At 43.2% G+C, this 19597-nt stretch overlaps 1 protein-coding gene and 1 gene segment (V, D, J or C); one reads left to right on the top strand and one right to left on the bottom strand.

The window, feature by feature from the left end:
• Positions 1 to 247: 247 nt before the first annotated feature.
• LOC134624463 (immunoglobulin kappa light chain-like) lies at positions 248 to 15591 on the top strand. Its single transcript, XM_063469430.1, has 4 exons — positions 248 to 299; positions 458 to 781; positions 14415 to 14450; positions 15177 to 15591. Exons 1-4 carry the CDS (start codon positions 248 to 250, stop codon positions 15521 to 15523), a joined length of 759 nt encoding a protein of 252 aa, XP_063325500.1. The 3' UTR covers positions 15524 to 15591.
• Positions 15592 to 17714: 2123 nt separating this feature from the next.
• On the bottom strand, positions 17715 to 18990 carry LOC134622959 (Ig kappa-b4 chain C region-like). The segment is given in 2 exon segments: positions 17715 to 18136; positions 18930 to 18990. A coding segment is annotated over 1 exon segment (255 nt).
• Between the last annotated feature and the right edge of the window lie 607 nt (positions 18991 to 19597).

Here is a 19597-nt window from a genome sequence, read left to right as displayed (position 1 = left end):
TTCATTTGATTAAATACATTTGATTTGTAGATGATCCTGAGAAGACTGTGGACTTTATATAAACGAGCGTGCAGCGAGTAGAGCCACGAGTGAGGAGGAAAGGTGGTGATGTGCTGAGGACGGCTCCAGCTGACTGACTCTGTGTGTTTGCATACGTGTCCTGCCTCTCTGCTCCCAGCCGTTAAGAGGCCAGTGTTGATCAGTGTCTGTCCAGGCCTTTCAGAGACACTGACACGCCGGCAGCACAATGATGATGTCACTGACTCTACTGCTGGCCACCCTGGGGCTCCTTGTTCAGGGTGAGACTCTCTGTGAGCGCTTGGCTTCAGCGTGAACACTGAAACGAGCAGCAGTGACCTTCTTCCATCTGTTCTCCATCTTCTGTTTGGATGCTGATCGTCTTTCTCCACGCTGGATTTGTCTCAGTAACCCTTCTCCTCTTTTTCATCTTTTCCAGGTTCATCAGGACAAATCGTGACTCAGTCTCCTGGAGCTCAGTCTGTGGTTGCAGGGCAGTCTGTCTCCATCACATGTAGAACCAGTTCAAGTGTTTACAGTGTTTACTATAAGAAAAACCTGCTTTCCTGGTACCTCCAGAAACCTGGAGGAGCTCCTAAACTCCTGATTTATCAAGCTACATCTCGTCAGTCTGGAGTTTCAGATCGTTTCAGTGGAAGTGGATCTAAAACTGACTTCACTCTGAGCATCAGAGGAGTCCAGGCTGAAGATTCAGGAGTTTATTACTGTCAGAGCGTCCACTGGTGGAACAATCAAGACGTGTTCACACAGCGTAACAGCGCAGTACAAAAACCTCCCTCAGTCAGGCTGACACAGTTCAATGGACACACACCAATGTAAGATACACATATCAGCAGCATTAATGTGCACAGCTTAGTTTCCCACTGACATACAGATTTTTACATAATTATGACCCCAAATTCCTGAACATCAGGACGATTCCCAAGATAAACACAGCAGACGTTTTCCATGAGTAAGATTAGTAAAGTCAAACTGTGCTGCTTCAAACATGTGGAAATGACACCACACACAGGCGTTTCTCAAAGCACGTCTGACTGTTATCGTGTTTTCTGATGGTCTGTATGAATGCACCAACAACAGCAGTGAAAGTAATCTAATATGAATGTGTCTGCACAGACTCTCTGGATGACCGAGAGTCTGCGCAGACACGTTGGTCTAAGCAGCTGGAAAGAAAGCGACACACTTCTTTAACCTCCTAAGACCCGAACTCTTCCACGACATGCATTTTTAATTTCTCTTTGATATTTGGGCATATTGGGGCCCGATGAATGTAAAAACAAAGAATTAACAGATTTTTTTTTTTTACCTTATTTTTGTTTTTAAGAAAAATGAGAGCCACAAATGAGGATATTCATTTAAAATTTTGACAGAACAGTAGCAGTATAATGTCCTCGTAAGTGGATATCAGGCCCATGTAGAGCAAAATTGAGTATTTTGGTCAAAATAACTAAAAATGTGATGTCCACATATGTGGACGGCAGGTCCTAGGAGGTTAAGTTTCATCTGTGAAGCTTCATCAGTTCTAAACCAAATGGTGAGAGTCCCACCGTGTAACATGAAAACACTTCCAGTGTGTTTCACTGGTCAGCCTTACACAACATGGCAGGATCATAGCTATGACATACATTCAAGCCTGTTATGTTGCAGCCTTTCTGACTTGCATGATATTGTGAAGTGTGAAAACAGAGACAGATTGAATAGAGACCGACTCAATCTGTGGTCACTTTGAGATGAACACAGTTAGCGCTTTGGTAAAATCTAACTTGAGCCTGTGTAATTGTGTTCTTTTGTGGCTCTTTGTGTTCTGGATGTTGTGTTACCAGCACACAGCAGGATCTCTGTGTGCTGACCAGGGCAGAGCAAGAGTACACAAACAAAGAAGTGGGTGGCAGTAGCTCAGGAGGTAGAGCAACCTGCTGCTAACTGAAGGTTAGTGGTCACACACTGCAGTATGAATGTGTGTGAAAGCACTTCAGCATCGTCTGAATGTGTAAGTGAGGCGTGTTGTACAAAGTTCCCCTGGAGTAGAAGAACCAGTGCATTCACCATTTAAGCACCGATCCTGGTAGGAAGTCAAAGTAAACTTTATTGTCATCTCTGCTATAGAGAGACGAGACTCCAGTTCCATTCAGTGCACAAGAACAACAATAAATATAGGAAGAATAAGAATAACCATACACTTTGAGACTGAGGTAAGGGGAGTAAATGTACACTATGAGGTAAAAAGAGTTAATAACAGTCTCAACTTTACAATTTACAATTGAGATTTAAAGTGACTTTGAAGTGGTTTGAAATGACCAACGTAGCAGCTTTACAGTTTACAATGTGAAATAAAGTGATCAACATGAGCAGGATTCCTGAGAGTAGGACTGACCATAGAGCAGCATCTGTATTTACAAAGGCAGCGGTGTGTGGAGTCCAATAGAGTCAGCTAGTGGTTTGTTAATGTCCCTCATCTCTGTACGCCGACTCGTCATTGCTGCTGATGAGTAGGGATGGGTATCGTTTAGGTTTTATCCGATACCAAACCTGTACTTTTGAAACGGTGCCGGTGCTTAAACGGTGCTCAAACCGGTGCTTAAAGAATGGAGAACACAAAATTGATCCAAAAACCTCTCATGTTTAGCTATTTTTTTGTAAAAAGTTAACAAGCCTTTTCTGCAGCTATGGGGCATATATGGTATAGTGATGTGTCGGTCGCGAAGGAAACGGCTCTTAGAACCGGCTCTGTGAAGTGAACGACACGAGCCGGCTCCTTATTGGGAGCCGTGTTTTTTCTTTTTCTTTCTCTCACCCTCTCTCTCTCTCTCTCGCACTTTTTCCCGCTTCACTCTGCACACGAGCCTTGTGCTTTGCGCTGAGCAGAGGGGGGAGGGGCGGTAGTTACACTGGCAGTAGCACAGGAACAGAGCGGGAGGGAGAGAGAGAGAAAGAGAGCCAGGGACAACAACGTCACATTAGAAAGGTATAGTAATCATCCACAACTATTTTCAGTTGCAGATGATAAACTCCAAAACACGTAAAAACTCAGAAGCACGTACAAACCCCGAAGCACGTAAAAACTCAAAACACGTACAAAATACAACAGAAGTGCTCCAGGATGCTAGGGGGCAGTGTTGAGCTTACCTAGTGGCTACACAAGCCAGGAAGTACCAGCGACCGGATTTGGTGTGTGGCATTGGATGTGTCCCAATTCAGGGTCTGCACGCTTGAAGTACGCATTTCAAGTGCGAATACGTCACCGCCACGCGACGACGGCTGTCCCAATTCAAAGTGTACTTCAAATGCATACTCCAAATGCGCCGTCGATTTCCCCAAATATCAAGCGTGGTCCGGTGCACACTTCGTGGTCCCATATATCCCACAATTCATAGCGCAGCGGTGGGTGTGGATAATTTTGCCGCAAAATACGGCAGAAGGGAGCGGCCGAAGAGTGAACTGTCAAAAGTAAGTACTGAATATGATGTCACTTATTTATGTGCGAATGTTTAAGAACATTAAAACATGACTGTTGGCCACATGTCGGCAAAGTTATGTGACATTAGTGATGTTTGTACTTTCAGCGTTAACTTGGTTTTAAAGCCTCTACTTATATATATATATATATATATATATATATATATATATATATATATATATATATATATATATATAGTCGACCTTAATCTTACAGAGAATGTGATGATTTTATGGATAATTACAGTCAGTCATATATCCACAAACACAACAAGCTGAAAGTCAGTGATGCTGCTCGGTTTGCAGTCCTGAATATCACGGCACAAGCAGGATTCACTGCACTGTTAATGTTAGCTATGTTATATTGCTGCCTCTGTTCGGTGGTGTCGAGCCAAACGGACTTTAACGTGTGTTTGAACGAGCTGACGGTTCACTCGTTAAGCTGAAAGAAAGATGCTTTAATCACAGGAGTCACACATGTGTCCACTGTACCATCTGGGAACTCTTCTTGTTTAGCACTCGTAATAACACAAACACTAAATCCTCCTTCTCTTGTGCTGTTTTGTAGCAGTGTATACACCTGAGACTGTCACCTGTCTGTCTGTCCTGCACTCTCTCTCTGTTTCTTTCTCTCTGATTGTGGAATAAAAGTATGAACATGTATTTATAAGTTACACTTGTGTTTGAATCCTGCAGCTTATCACACATTTGATTTCCATGTGTGACAACTGCAAGTGTCCAGAGTGAGGACAGACTGAGGGACCCACTGCTGCACATCATCTGTGAGGCTTTGCACCCCTGATGATCCACCAGGACAAACTCAGCAGTGTGTGAGGAAGAGGAGGAGGAAGAGCCAGCAGCAGCTGACAGATGGAGAGAATAGACAGACTGTTCCCTGTTTGTGAAGGACTGCTAGGAAAGTTTAACATCACTAATGTCTGTCCTGAATCAGTCTTATTAGGTAATGTTCAAATAATGTTATCATCCCAGTGTTTTCAGTGTGGGAGAAAGTACTCAGGGCCTTCAAGTTACACACTATGAAAGGCAGCAACAAGTTTAATGTTCAGAAACCTAAAGTATGTATCAGCAGCAGAATGGAGCTAAAAATAAATGTTTGTTTCAGTTCTATGAAGCTTTGAGTATTTTGGATTAGTAGCACTGCTGTGTTTGTTGCATCATATTGCTGTAATTGTTTATATGCTTTATATATTCTGAGGTAAGTTGATCTATAGTGTTACATCATATTCTATAAGGATGTTATGTGTTTGTTTACTTTCTGCCCAGTTTAGCAGATTTAGCAGAAGTCAGCCTGTTTAAGGCTCTGATATCTATTCTGTATGACTTAAAGCAGTTATGACATGGTCTGATTTTCTCACCCAATAAAGGAATATTTAATATATCAGTCTACTCTTCATTCTATCAGACACAGTTATCACAGCTCGTACATTTTCCTTTTTACACATATATGTAAGCACTGAGCCAAATGTAGTAATGCCAACATATTAGACGAACAATATTTGTCTCTTATGTATAATACATCTATATATACACTGTCAGAGGTACTTGTCTTTGAGTGAAGATTTAAGGTGATAGGAAATATAAATAACTGCAACTTTAATCTTTGACCCAGAGCTCAAGCTCACTGCTGTAATATATCCTGTAATATGTATATGTATATGTATATGTATATGTATATATATATATATATATATATATATATATCATAATAATCTGACAATACATATAATATTGGCCATATTATATTTACATTACACACAGTGAGATGATTTTAGTCTCATGAACAACATTAGCTGATTGTTATTTACTAACTAATCTTGAAATGACTGTTCAGCACAGAAATGAAGCCCAACTATCATGTTTTACAGTCCCGTGGTCTCAACTAAAGTGATGTCATGACAAAAATGAAGGACCAACAGAACATTTTTTCTCCTTCATTTCTGTCACACACTGCTGTATGACACGTTTCTCGCGGTTAGTATCATGGTTGCTAGGCAACCTGAACAGCGCGATGAAGGCTAGACCGTCCCATTTCACAAGCCTCTCACTTCCGCACTTCTCGTACTTGTAGTACGCACTGTACGTAGTACGCGTAGTGTGCGTACTTCAAGCGTGCATACCCTGAATTGGGACACAGCCATTGACTGTAGAAAACATGGACGACGCCACAGCTCCCCAAAAATGAAGCCAAAACATCTCTATCGCCCCCTGGTGTCTGGCTGCAGTATAGGTCATAAACCCCGCCTCCTCCATGTTAGCTGATGGGACTGGGGTCAGACTAAAATAAATTTATTCTCCTTAGATAATTTTTTTCCAAAGATTCTTTCTTTTGTTATCAATAGTTCTCATCATGCTGATTGATGTCCAAGGGGTCTCCTTTCCCATAGGTTTGATTCTAATTCCTACCGCGGTGATGTTAAATTGGGGTGAAACGTCATCATAACAGCTTTGACTGGCAGCTGCAGTCACAGAGAAACTTGCGTATCTCTGTTCGGGAATAGCAGATAAAGCGTAGGCTCTGAGAGGAGGACCAGCGTTTACGCTACGAAAACACGACCGAGTGTTTTAACCTGACAGTCTGAGGTGTTCTTCAGAAAACTGGACTACCCGACAGAAGGACCCGAGGCCCCGCTGCACTTTTTCGGTAAGTTAAACGTGTTTGTAAGCTAATCCGTAACTACCGTCCTTAGCTAGCTCCTGAGACCTAGCTAGCTAAGATGAGCACTCGGCTGTCAGGGTTCGTTTAGCTAATCTGTGCAGGTGAATGAGTTTACTAAAGAAATCAAGAGAAACGTTCCGGGCTAATCAGTCACTAATTACTGTTACTGTACTTTTATTACAAGTATTATACTGTAAAAGCAACAGGCTGCACCCTGCTGCAGCGCCTGTGCAGAGCTGAATATCAAATATACAGTGGCTTGCAAAAGTATTCGGCCCCCTTGAACTTTTCCACATTTTGTGACATTACAGCCACAAACATGAATCAATTTTATTGGAATTCCACGTGAAAGACCAATACAAAGTGGTGTACATGTGAGAAGTGGAACGAAAATCATACATGATTCCAAACATTTTTTACAAATAAATAACTGAAAAGTAGGGTGTGCGTAATTATTCAGCCCCCTGAGTCAATACTTTGTAGAACCACCTTTTGCTGCAATTACAGCTGCCAGTCTTTTAGGGTATGTCTCTACCAGCTTTGCACATCTACAGACTGAAATCCTTGCCCATTCTTCTTTGCAAAACAGCTCCAGCTCAGTCAGATTAGATGGAGAGCGTTTGTGAACAGCAGTTTTCAGATCTTGCCACAGATTTTCGATTGGATTTAGATCTGGACTTTGACTGGGCCATTCTAACACATGGATATGTTTTGTTTTAAACCATTCCATTGTTGCCCTGGCTTTATGTTTAGGGTCGTTGTCCTGCTGGAAGGTGAACCTCCGCCCCAGTCTCAAGTCTTTTGCAGACTCCAAGAGGTTTTCTTCCAAGATTGCCCTGTATTTGGCTCCATCCATCTTCCCATCAACTCTGACCAGCTTCCCTGTCCCTGCTGAAGAGAAGCACCCCCAGAGCATGATGCTGCCACCACCATATTTGACAGTGGGGATGGTGTGTTCAGAGTGATGTGCAGTGTTAGTTTTCCGCCACACATAGCGTTTTGCATTTTGGCCAAAAAGTTCCATTTTGGTCTCATCTGACCAGAGCACCTTCTTCCACATGTTTGCTGTGTCCCCCACATGGCTTGTGGCAAACTGCAAACGGGACTTCTTATGGTTTTCTGTTAACAATGGCTTTCTTCTTGCCACTCTTCCATAAAGGCCAACTTTGTGCAGTGCAGGACTAATAGTTGTCCTATGGACAGATTCCCCCACCTGAGCTGTAGATCTCTGCAGCTCGTCCAGAGTCACCATGGGCCTCTTGGCTGCATTTCTGATCAGCGCTCTCCTTGTTCGGCCTGTGAGTTTAGGTGGACGGCCTTGTCTTGGTAGGTTTGCAGTTGTGCCATACTCCTTCCATTTCTGAATGATGGCTTGAACAGTGCTCCGTGGGATGTTCTAAGGCTTGGTAAATCTTTTTGTAGCCTAAGCCTGCTTTAAATTTCTCAATAACTTTATCCCTGACCTGTCTGGTGTGTTCTTTGGACTTCATGGTGTCGTTGTTCCCAATATTCTCTTAGACAACCTCTGAGGCCATCACAGGGCAGTTGTGGAGCTGTTTTGCAAAGAAGAATGGGCAAGAATTTCAGTCTCTAGATGTGCAAAGCTGGTAGAGACATACCCTAAAAGACTGGCAGCTGTAATTGCAGCAAAAGGTGGTTCTACAAAGTATTGACTCAGGGGGCTGAATAATTACGCACACCCTACTTTTCAGTTATTTATTTGTAAAAAATGTTTGGAATCATGTATGATTTTCGTTCCACTTCTCACGTGTACACCACTTTGTATTAGTCTTTCACGTGGAATTCCAATAAAATTGATTCATGTTTGTGGCTGTAATGTCACAAAATGTGGAAAAGTTCAAGGGGGCCGAATACTTTTGCAAGCCACTGTATGCAAACAACAGCATGTTTTCAGTCTCTTGCCACATCTGTAAAGACAGTAACATCTTTGTTAAAAGCTTGTACTTCAGTAACTCCTCATTAATCAGTAACTATGGATTAAAGTACTGTAGTGTACTGTAATACTGAAAAAATGTAAGAGAAGAACTTCAGATCCTGAGTGTGTGAGGACAGAAGAATCAGCTTTATTTCAATTTTGAGGGATAAAATTTATATCTGAGTTTGATGGTTCTGTTCTCTTTGTGATTACAGGAGCTGCCCTCAGATTCAGACCTCAGCACCACCCAGTGACAGCAGACAGATCATCCAACATGTTCACATGTTAACTGCAAAATGAACTGATGAAAACAGTGCAAAGGTTAAAGTACCACACGTGCTGTAGTGAAAGCTGCAGCTTTATTGATAAAGTTAAAGACAAAAAAACAAAAGGATTAATCACTCATGTAACTGTGTCACTATATATCAGCATTAACAGGACCTCAGTTTGGTGTTTCACAAAGCTGCTGATCTCAGACCAGCACAGCTTCCGTTTTAAACACTTGATGTACTCAGCTGCATGAAGAGCATATGAGATTTTCTCTAACACAATTAAATAAAACCTGATGAAGGTCAAAGGTCGTCACTTGTATGTTGAACTACAAACTTGTCATCTGGAGTTCTTTCACAGTTTTTTGCAGATAGTGTGTTATTTACCATAAAGTGATGCAGAGTTATTCATACCAGAGTAACCAGAGAGGATCATATATTTTTAAATATATAACTTTCTACAGGACTGAATATAATATCTTTATGTAAAAGTCCGGAGCCTCTGGGGAGTATCTGAGTATTTATAACATTACACAAACCAAAGGTCTCCATCACAGTGTTGATGAAATGCTGGGTTTATCCATCTCCTGGGGCGGGCCTACAGAGGAGTGCTGAAGATTTCCCTGTGAGGGAGCTGCTGGTGAAGATCATGAGTCCTGCTTGATCAATGCGATGAGCTTCAGTCTTCCTGTTGTTTCTTAAATGATGCCTCTTACAGCAGGTCAACAGAACATCTGGCACAGGACAGCTGTGATGAAAGAAAAGGAAGAAGTTTCTCCAAACCTCTGGACCCAGGAAACCCAGCTTGGTCCTGATGGTCTCCCTCACTAGTTTCTCTCCAGGGTGAATGTAGCTGTTGATATAATATGGACTCTATTATTAAATGAAAAGAACAAATTAGACTACACTACTGAAACGTTCTGCTGATGTTTTTAAAGTTTCCATGTTACCAGGCTGTAGAGGGCTCTGAAGATTTAAACAGTTTTAGATCCATTACACTCACAGTCTTATGTTAAAATCTCAAAGGACAGCATTATATTTCTGATATTAACAGTAACTCTGGGCTTCTGTAGAGTGTGCAGATGATCTCATCGCTGTCTAAAAATGGATAAAAAAAAACATAAGAAGTGCTGAATCCTTCAATAACACAGACTATTAGAGTAACAGGTGTGTAGCATCGCTAACTAGCTAGCAACAAGCCTCTAACACAGTGCGTATGCTAGCGGCTAATCTAACTAACGAATTAACAACAGAGTGATTTTAGAACTATAAGATGATCAGCTGTGTGTCTTTTTTTATAACAGTGACATGGTTGTATTTACCTTAATTAAACGAGTCGTCAGTCGCGGTAAACCAGCAAAAGAACTCGAGCAGCCGGGCTACGTAAAAAGTGTAGGGGGGCGTGTTTGCGGTCACGTCCAGCGGGTGTGTGGGCGGGAGCGTTACACAGTCGCTCCACCTCAAGTCACTACTGCGCAGACTCTGGCTCCAAATTTGCAAGATGGCAGCCTCCACAAGCGGGATATTTTGGCTTCATTTTTGCACAATGGGAGGAGGCGGAGTCGCGTCGTCCATGTTTTCTACAGTCAATGGTGTGTGGTAGTAACAGGTAAATTTTTTTATTATTTGAATATATATGAGTGCCTGTGTATAAATACACAAACAATACACATATGCTTTCAATTGTGTAATTTAAGTGATCTAGGTAGCTCTGTTTTGGAAGTTCAGTTAATGCTAGAAATGTGTTTTGGAATTTGTACGTGCTTTGTCTCTAGGGGCCACCGTATATAGTTATATATAAACATATATAAATAAAACCACATTTGTTTTTTACATTAGTAATTCCTTTTGTGCATAATTTTATATTGTTGTTAATAATAAATTTATTAAAACAACAAAACAACCTGAAGAGCCGGTTGGGAGCCGAAAGAGCCGGTTCTCTAAAAAGAGCCGGAAATCCCATCACTAATGTGGTATCACTCTTGGCTGGAAGCAGTGCTTAAACAATGGAAAAAACACAAACTTTGTCCAAAAACCTCTCATGTTTAGCTGTTTTCCACTTTTTCTTTGGTCATTTTAGCCTTTTTGGCCAGGGTGAAGGGAGTATCTGCCATCAAACAAGAAGACAGCCGCATGTAACTACGACGGTGTTTGCTAGTTCACCTTACATGCATTAATGTAATAACGTGGTTAGCCTACTCAACGTAAATTACACACGAACAACATTAAGCTACTGACCCAGAGAAGAACGGCTGCTGCTGCCATCATCATCATCCTCATCATTTCTGCTACACTGGCAGGGCTAAGGGCCAGGACTCTTCTCTTCGGGTTCTTGGGGGATGTTGCTAACTCCGGGTCCGATAACAGGCACCACACCCGCAGTAGATGTGCTCGGTGTGAGGTCTCACAGCAAGCTATCAAACACGGTGCATTTCTCGGTTTTTGAAAAAACGCTATGCGTTGCCAGGTGTTTCATCAGATTCGAGGTGTTGCCTCCTTTGCACAGTATCAGCTTAAAGCACTTGTTGCAGGCTGCTGAGTTTGCATCTTTTGCTGTGAAGTACAGCCAGACTTTTGACCGCTTCACCTTGGGCATTTTTAATCTGTAGCTCTGCTCTAAAAGAACGTACGTACCTGGCCCCGCCTACTATCCTTGGAAAGGTAAAATGATTGGCTGGAATCCAAAGTGTATGACATCTCAGGGGGAAAAAAAGCACCGAAAAAAAGCACCGAAATGTGCGCTGCTTTTCGGTCTGGTTACTACCGTTTATGTCAGAACCCGTGCCATAATGCCATAACCCATCCCTACTGATGAGTCCAACCACGGTTGTGTCGTCAGCAAACTTGACGATGTGGTTGGAGCTGTGTAGGGCGGTGCAGTCGTGTGTCAGGAGAGTGAACAACAGAGGGCTGAGAACACAGCCCTGAGGAGCTCCTGTGCTCAGCCTGATGGTGCTGGAGATGTTGTCGCCGATTCGGATGGACTGAGGCCTCTCTGACAGGAAATCTAGTATCTAGTTGCAGAGAGAGGTGCTCAGTCCCAACTTGCTGGGTTTGTCAAACAGTTTTTGGGGGATAATGGTGTTGAATGCTGAGCTCAAGTCCATGAACAGCATTCTGACATATGTGTCTTTCTTGTCCAGGTGGGAGAGGGAGAGGTAAGGTGCAGGTCGAGCTGTTCGGCCGGTATGCAAACTGCAGCAGATCCAGTGAGCAGGGGACATTGCTCGTCACATGTGCCATGACACGTCTCTCGAAGCACTTCATGATGATGGGGGTCAGGGCAATGGGACGGTAGTCAGGCAGGATACTGAGGATTTCTTTGGCACTGGGATGATAGTGGTGGACTTGAAGCACACTGGGACGATCGGCCAGTTGAGTGCAGTCTCTCAGCATGCGACCTGGGATTTTGTCTGGTCCAGCAGCTTTCCGTGGGTTGACCTTGGTGAGAGATCTCCTCGCGTCGGCTGCAGGCAGAGAGATTGTCTGGTCGGTGGTGGTGGGCGTGGCTTTCTTTGCTTGTGTGTTGTTCAGTGCATCAAACCGTGTGTAGAACTTGTTCAGCTCCTCAGGAAGTGTGGTATCTCCATCACAGCTGCTTGGTGCAGGCTTGTACTGCGTGACGGCCTGATTGCTCTGCCATAAACTGTGAGAGTCTTTTGTGGTGTGGAATTGGCTCTGGATCTTTTGTGCATGTGCACGCTTTGCATGTTGGATGGCGCGAGCGAGGTGGGCTCTGGCTGTTCTGAGAGCCGGTTTACCTCCAGAGTGGAAAGCAGCATCTCTCTCTTTCAGACATGCATGTACCGCTGCAGTGAACCAGGGCTTCTCACTGGCTCTTGTGGTGATGTTTTTGGAGACCATTACATCGTCTGTGCACTTACTTATGTAGCAGGTCACAGATTCAGTGAACTCGTCCAGGTCCAAGAAGCCACTTTGAGTGGCTGCCTCTTTAAACATGTTCCAGTCTGTGCACTTGAAGCAGTCCTGATGCGCTGAGACAGCCTCACTCGGCCAGACTCTGATGGTTTTCCTGGCTGGTCTTGTGCGTTTCAGCAGTGATGTGTACATGGGCAGCAGCATCACAGTGGCATGGTCAGAGGAGCCGATGTGTGGGTGCACAGCTGCCTTGTAGGCCCCGCACACGTTGGTGTAAACTTTATCCAGGCAGTTGTTCCCTCTGGTTGGGAAGTTCACATCTTGTTAGAATTTGGTGAGGACTGTCTTGAGGTTTGCATGGTTGAAGTCGCCGGTTACGACAAAAAAACCTTCCGGGTGCGCCTTTTGGAGCTCGTTGATATCACGAGACAGTTCTGCTAGTGCCAATTGGCATTAGCATTTGGTGGGAATACACTGCTATAACAAGTATTGAGGAAAACTCTCTTGGTAGATAGAACGGGCGACACTTTACTATTAGAAACTCCACCTGTGGTGAGCAGTGGCGACTCACTTCATCCGAATTCGTGCCCCACAGTTTGTCAATGTAGATGCACAGACCACCGCCCCGGCTCTTACCAGACAAGGAGGCTTCTCTATCAGCTCGATAGCATGCTAGGCCGGTTAGCTGGATAGCCGAGTCAGCAATGTCCGCATTCAGCCATGTTTCTGTGAGGATGAAAACAACAGTTCTTAACTCACGCTGGGTCGAGTGCTGGAGCCACGAATAATCCATTTTACTGTCCAGGGAGCGAACGTTGGAGAGCAGGATGGATGGAAGTGCTGGTCGGAACGGGTTAGCCTTTAGCCTAGCACTGGCAAGCTTTCCTCACTTTTGTTTACGTGTGCAGCACTTCCGTTTCAGCCAGCTGCACCTCGCTGCCTCGACGGGGGGTAACAAACCCAGAATCTGAAGTTTCTCTGTTGGCAGATTATTTGTGGAAATCGTGCTATTTTTCCTGATTCTGAGCAGAAATTGTCTGCTGTGGTTGGCGCGCATCGTTCGTCGGTTGCAATACACCATAGAAAAAAACACTGAATTTTGCCGGCGCGCTATCAGCCGCTGTATGCTCGTGGCGCCCGTGGCGCCGCCGGAGGCAAGCCAGTGTGGGCGTCAGTAACTGTGGAGGTCAAGACAAACAGCCTCTAAAGTACCGTTTGACTGGTTTGGCTTCAAAAAAAGAAGCAAACACCAATAAATGTGGAGCGATGACCTTTAAATACCTTTTTTTACATAAAACTGAAAAGAGAAAGGAAAGACGCTCACTTCTATAATATCTGGGATACAGGCAGGAGTCACTGATGATGATCAGCTGCATTAAACGCTGATGATTCAACAGATCCTTCCACTGTTTGTGCTCATGGTGACAACACAAAGCACCAAACTGTTTCTAAACTTCATAGTGCATTGAGCCACAGCCTTACCTGGGTACACTGATCGCGTCTCAGGATGGATGTTACCAAAACACTCAGTATTTTCTTCTAGAAATGCTCATGATGACTCCAGAATGCAGACTCAGTGGAATTGGTTTCTTGGATTCTGTGTTTCAGTATAAAAGCTAAATATATTTGTCTGCTATCACACACACACTGAGAGGTGGTCCGAGGGCTAGGCTGTATGTTATCCAGGTGTGGTCTGATTCAGTAGCTGGTAAATACACTGACTTTAAAGTGGCACTGGTTTGCAGCTTCCACCTCACTCAGGTTGAGGTCTGGACTTTGATTGGACCTTTACAACACCTTGATTCTGTTGGAGATTTGCTGCTCTCTTGGTTTTTTTGTCTGTCCTCATTAACAGACATGTGAAACTTCCAGACTAGCAAACTGCCAAAATCACTGACGGATGCTACGAGTTGGTAGCATCCATACATCCATCAATCCACTTCCACTTATCCGTTTGGGTTGTCTAGAGCCCAGGGGTAATTCAACATATCTAAATTCATTAAATTTAAAATAAATTCTTCTTGTTGTGATTTCTGTCACTCTGAGTGGATTTCCCTGTAGCAGCTGTGTTTCACAGACTGTTTGTGTTCAGAGTCAGAGAGCCGTGTCTCTCTACAGGTTTTTGTACGACGCCTCGATCAGTTTGTATCACTGTGGCACACGTTCAGTGAAGGAACCAGGCTGGATGTTAACTGTAAGTTTCTTTGACTTCTACATGAAATTAATCGAGATTATTTTGCTAAAAAGGTTAAAAAATTGGGGTTTATTTTCTGATTTTTAAATGTTTTGGAATAATTTTGCAGATGATATTTAGTTTGATGAAGAAACTCGTTTTTCTCTGGTCATTTTCACAGTGTGTATATAACCATCATTTATAATGTTATTAGAAAATACAGTTAGTTATTGGAGACGCTGCTTTAGTTCATGATTCTGTCCACAAAGATTAGATTGAAAAATGTGACTCAAAGAAAACATATTATAGTATTAAATGACATTTTTCATAATAATGACCAAAGAAAGAGTGTGTAAAGATTTTTCCTGGGAATCTTTGCATGTGTTGTCCTCAGTCTTCCTTTTTAATTACATGTAACATCCTCATTCTAACATCATAATGTGACTGATTGAAGCACATGCATGTTGAGGTGAGCCTGTGGTCATGTTCAGCAGTGATATCTGTAAATCTACATTTGACTTTGTTCATGAAACTAAACTGAGATTTTCCTGCTTACAATATAAAGCACCTTGAGGCGACTGTTGTTGTAAAAGTAGATTGAACTGAAAAATGATCAGTGAGCTCAGAGAGGGAAGTGAAACACTGAAGACCAGAACCAGCAGCCTCCCCAGCTGCAGCCAACAGGGTGGAGTTTCTCTTCTTGTTGCATGAAATTTCTTCATATTGTCTCTCTGTGTCCTCCTCCAGTGGGACAAGTCGCACCCACCCTGACGGTGCTGCCCCCCTCCAGAGAGGAGCTGCAGCAGGGGAAGGCCACGCTCATGTGTCTGGCCAACAAGGGCTTCCCCTCAGACTGGAGTCTGTCCTGGAAGGTGGACGGCAGCAGCAGCAGTAGCAGCAGCTGTAGCAGCACCTGGGAGGAGGGCAGGAGCCCAGGGGTGCTGCAGGAGGACGGCCTCTACAGCTGGAGCAGCACCCTGAGGCTCCCTGCAGACCAGTGGGAGAAGGTGGGCTCTGTGGCCTGTGAGGCCACCCAGGGCTCCCACACTCCTCTCTCACAGACACTGAGGAGAGACCAGTGTTCCCAGTCCTGAGCTGACTCGCTGGTTTTCCTCTGCAGGTGTCTCTCTCTTTCTGTCACTCATCTTTGTTTTCTTCATCATTTCAGTGTTTGACACAATAAAGATTCATTCAAAGAAACTCTCGTTCCATCTCTGCTCTTTTTAACTTGCACAGATTGAGATCCTTTCACAATAAACACAGTCGTTCTTCACTCAGGGGTTCAAACTCCTGCCTGGCCTTGTGCTGTGAGAGAATGCAAGAAGTGGAGTGTTTTTGAGGCACACCTGGACAACATCACTGACACTGTGACATCCTACATCAGTTTTTGTGAGGACAAAGTTGTGCCAACTAAAACCTTCTGCGTATACAATAACAACAAACCCTGGTTTACAGGAAAACTCAGGGATAATGACGCCTACAGGGGTGAGGACCAGGCCAGAAACATACTGACAAAGGAGATCAGGGTAGCAAAAACACTAAAATGGGTTTTCAGCTAACAATCATCTTTCCCCAAGAAACACTCTGTCACTGTTAATTAACGACAGACCTGTTGCCCTGACGTCTGTAGTAAAGAAATGAGTGTTGACCTATCTGCAAACATCACATGCTCCCTGGTGCAGGTCAGTGGATGATGCTGTCAGCACAGGAATGCACTTCAAGCTGGAACACCTTGACTGCCCTGGTACATGTAATAGGATCAAGTTGTGGACTTCAGCTCAACTCCAAACTACCCAGCTCACTGTCCCAGCCTCCATCGGTCAGTGGATCACTGGTGAGGCACATCCAGCACCTGGAAAATTAGCAGTGGCGACCCAGTGGAGGTGTCCTACACAGATGGCTGCACAGCAAAAGTCAAGTGTGTCAAAACCTTAAGTTTGCAGATGACATTACAGTCAGGATCAGGTTCTGTCATCAGGGTTTGCTGGATTGTGTTGTCTATTTCCCAGGTGAGAGTGCCAATGGTGCAAGTGAGGGTCTCATTCTCAGGGGGAACACAGGACACAGAGAGTCCTGAAACCTGGACGCTAACATAAAACATCCTTTACGTTTTTCTTACACATTGTGAGATATTTTCAAGTCGCTACATATTTCATGTATTCGATGAAGGATGAATGGAGCGTGAGGTAAAAATCAAAGATAAGAAAGTAGTGTTGAACTGAAAACAGGGATGAGTTTTCTGTGAAAGGAAGAAAATATGTTGACAATAGCAAACAGTCAGACAAAAGTTTAATCAGTGATGTGCTGAGGACAGTTACAGCTCACTGACTCTGTGTTTGCAAATGTGTCCTGCATCGCTGCTCCCACACGTTATTTTTAAGAACTGAAAATGTCCACAGCAGGTTTCAGTACCGGCAGACTCGTTATGGTTGTGTGCTCTGAAAAAGTTCAGTATAAAATACACTTAGTGCTTTGGTTTTTCCTCCAGACTCTTAGAATATGTGAGGAGGAGTGATTGGAGTACACCTAAGATTTCAGTGGCAGCCATAATAAGTGTTGTTAACATGGTCTGAATGCAGGTGAGTGAAATGTTCCTGAAAAATGATTTTGGAACGTAGGATTGTAAGTTTTAAATAAAAGAAAACTGACATAGTTGTGCTTTCATTTAAGATCAGGGGTGTCAAATTTAAATGAGCCATGGGCCAAAGCTGACACTGTCGTCTTATTGGACGGCCACTTTAGTGTTCAAGTAGTACAAAACAAAGAAGAAGAAAGAAAGAACACATAAATATTTCCTAAAGTGTTTTGTTTTGTTTTTAAATGTAAATATTGTATAACATGAACACAGATTCTTTTTCCTCCTTCTTAACTAACTGAAGCCTTTCATTGAACTACCAAATAAAGTCATTGGTCCTCTCTGTCTGTGCAGACATGTAGCAGCACTTCTGCCGTCATTGTGTTCGTACTTAACAGAATCAAAATGCAGACATAAGTGAACACATTAGTGTTTGACTCTGTCCCTCAGCATGTTTGTACTCTCTGCTCATGTTGCAGTCATATTAAATCATTTTTGTTTTTTTAAAGAACTTTGCACTTAACAACAAACAAAAAAGTCACTTCAAGGGACAAACTGCATTTTATTTCTTCACGTCAATATATGGGCAGCAAGTGGGCCCCGGGCCGCGAGTTTGAAACCCCTGAGTGAAGAACGACTGTGTTTATTGTGAAAGGATCTCAATCTGTGCAAGTTAAAAAGAGTGGAGTTGGAACGAGAGTTTGTTTGAATGAATCTTTATTGTGTCAAACACTGAAATGATGGACAAAACAAAGACGAGTGACAGAAAGAGAGAGACACCTGCAGAGGAAAACCAGCGAGTCAGCTCAGGACTGGGAACACTGGTCTCTCCTCAGTGTCTGTGAGAGAGGAGCGTGGGAGCCCTGGGTGGCCTCACAGGTCACAGAGCCCACCTTCTCCCACTGGTCTGCAGGGAGCCTCAGGGTGCTGCTCCAGCTGTAGAGGCCGTCCTCCTGCAGCACCCCTGGGCTCCTGCCCTCCTCCCAGCTGCTGCTGCTGCTGCCGTCCACCTTCCAGGACAGACTCCAGTCTGAGGGGAAGCCCTTGTTGGCCAGGCACATGAGCGTGGCCTTCCCCTGCTGTAGCTCCTCTCTGGAGGGGGGCAGCACCGTCAGGGTTGGACGAGCGTCACCTAGGAGACACCAATCGGCTTAGAGGACACGGAGCACATGGCACAGCTGGCAGTAATGCCTTCACTGTGTGAGAGTGGATCTTCTCCTTTAAGGACTTTCTGACAGATGTTTTTCTGCTCCACCAGTCACTCACTCACACAGTGTTTCACTTCCCTTTAACAAAGCTCTCATGCACATCAGCACACTCACAGTCCTCATATGACCTGAAGCTCAACAAACTGCACTGGGGCCAAACTGTTACACAGCATCTCAGTAATTATCATCAGCATCAACTTCTAATTATATGAATGGTTTTAGTGTTTAATACAAAATATAACACACTTTGAACAAATATTCAGTTATTTAGTTTCAACATTTTAATCATTTCATTTGGTGCATTTCTACAATCATAGTTACTGTTAAACTATCACCAGCTGATCATTTCACTGATAAAGACATTATCTGCTAAACCTAACCAGTCAGAATATTTCAACATAAGCCAGATTTAAACAAGATAAATATTCTCAGACAGTTTCACTTCAAACTGAGGTCAAAGACAAAGTGGGACATTTTTAAAATTCACAGATTTGTCAGAAACACTAAGAACTGATCTCCAGTCACACTGTCCTGAATCCTTTTAATTCTGCAGCAGGTTTAAAGAGTACATTTACTTTAATCCTTCAAATTGTTCCTGTTTTAAATGGAACATGTGAGGACAGGTTCAGTAAAGGAGCTAAACAAAAATGTGATGTGACTGAGATCAGCTCACAGGAAAATGATGTTCAATGATTTAACATTTGAGCACAAACTTACTTCCAACATCCAGTCTGGTTCCTCCACCGAACGTCCACCACAGTGATACAAACTGACTGAGTGGTCGTACAAAAACCTCTGACTGTAGAGAGACACAGCTCTCTGACTCTGAACACAAACAGCCTGTGAAACACAGCTGGTTCACAGGGAAACAAAGAAGACATTCATATTTAACATCTTTTAAATTATCGACTTTCTTGAAGTAGAAATTAAACTAAATATTTTCATTTAAAAATTTCAGAGCGCTCTTGCTAATAGCAAATCATCTTTATTCTAAATTAAAGTTGTAATTAATGTATAAGTCTAAATAATATGCTGAATGACAAATACAGTTTGAGTAATTAAAACTATTGCAATGTCTATTTTTTGTGTGTATAGACACGATCCAGCTTTGAGCTTGGCCTGATTAGTGTTTGTGTGTGATTGCTGCAATGTGACAAAAAAGTCTGACCAACCAATCATTGTACGTGACTCTGAATAAGAGAAATGGTTTTATGTATGTTGTAATTGTTAAACACCAAATCATAATTCATATGTGAGTCTGCTGACAGCTGGATTGGTTAATACTGATCAGAATATCATGTTCAGGTTTAATTAATATAATGAATGAGAAACTCTAATAATGATTCTTAGACGGACCTCTCACTGAGTGTGTGTGGAGATGGCCT

Source organism: Pelmatolapia mariae, linkage group LG3_W, assembly GCF_036321145.2.
Source record: "Pelmatolapia mariae isolate MD_Pm_ZW linkage group LG3_W, Pm_UMD_F_2, whole genome shotgun sequence".
NCBI lineage: Eukaryota > Metazoa > Chordata > Actinopteri > Cichliformes > Cichlidae > Pelmatolapia > Pelmatolapia mariae.
The sequence above is the reverse complement of the archived record's forward strand: the minus strand, read 5'-3'. Positions and strand labels throughout refer to the sequence as shown.

Bases quoted from the DNA above. Each gene is read 5' to 3' on its own strand.
- LOC134624463 (XM_063469430.1), top strand. From the start codon at position 248: ATGATGATGTCACTGACTCTACTGCTGGCCACCCTGGGGCTCCTTGTT. The intron at 782-14,414 runs TCACACAGCGTA...TATCACTGTGGC, and splicing joins GTGGAACAATCAAGACGTGT to ACACGTTCAGTGAAGGAACC. The intron at 14,451-15,176 runs GTAAGTTTCTTT...GTCCTCCTCCAG, and splicing joins AACCAGGCTGGATGTTAACT to TGGGACAAGTCGCACCCACC.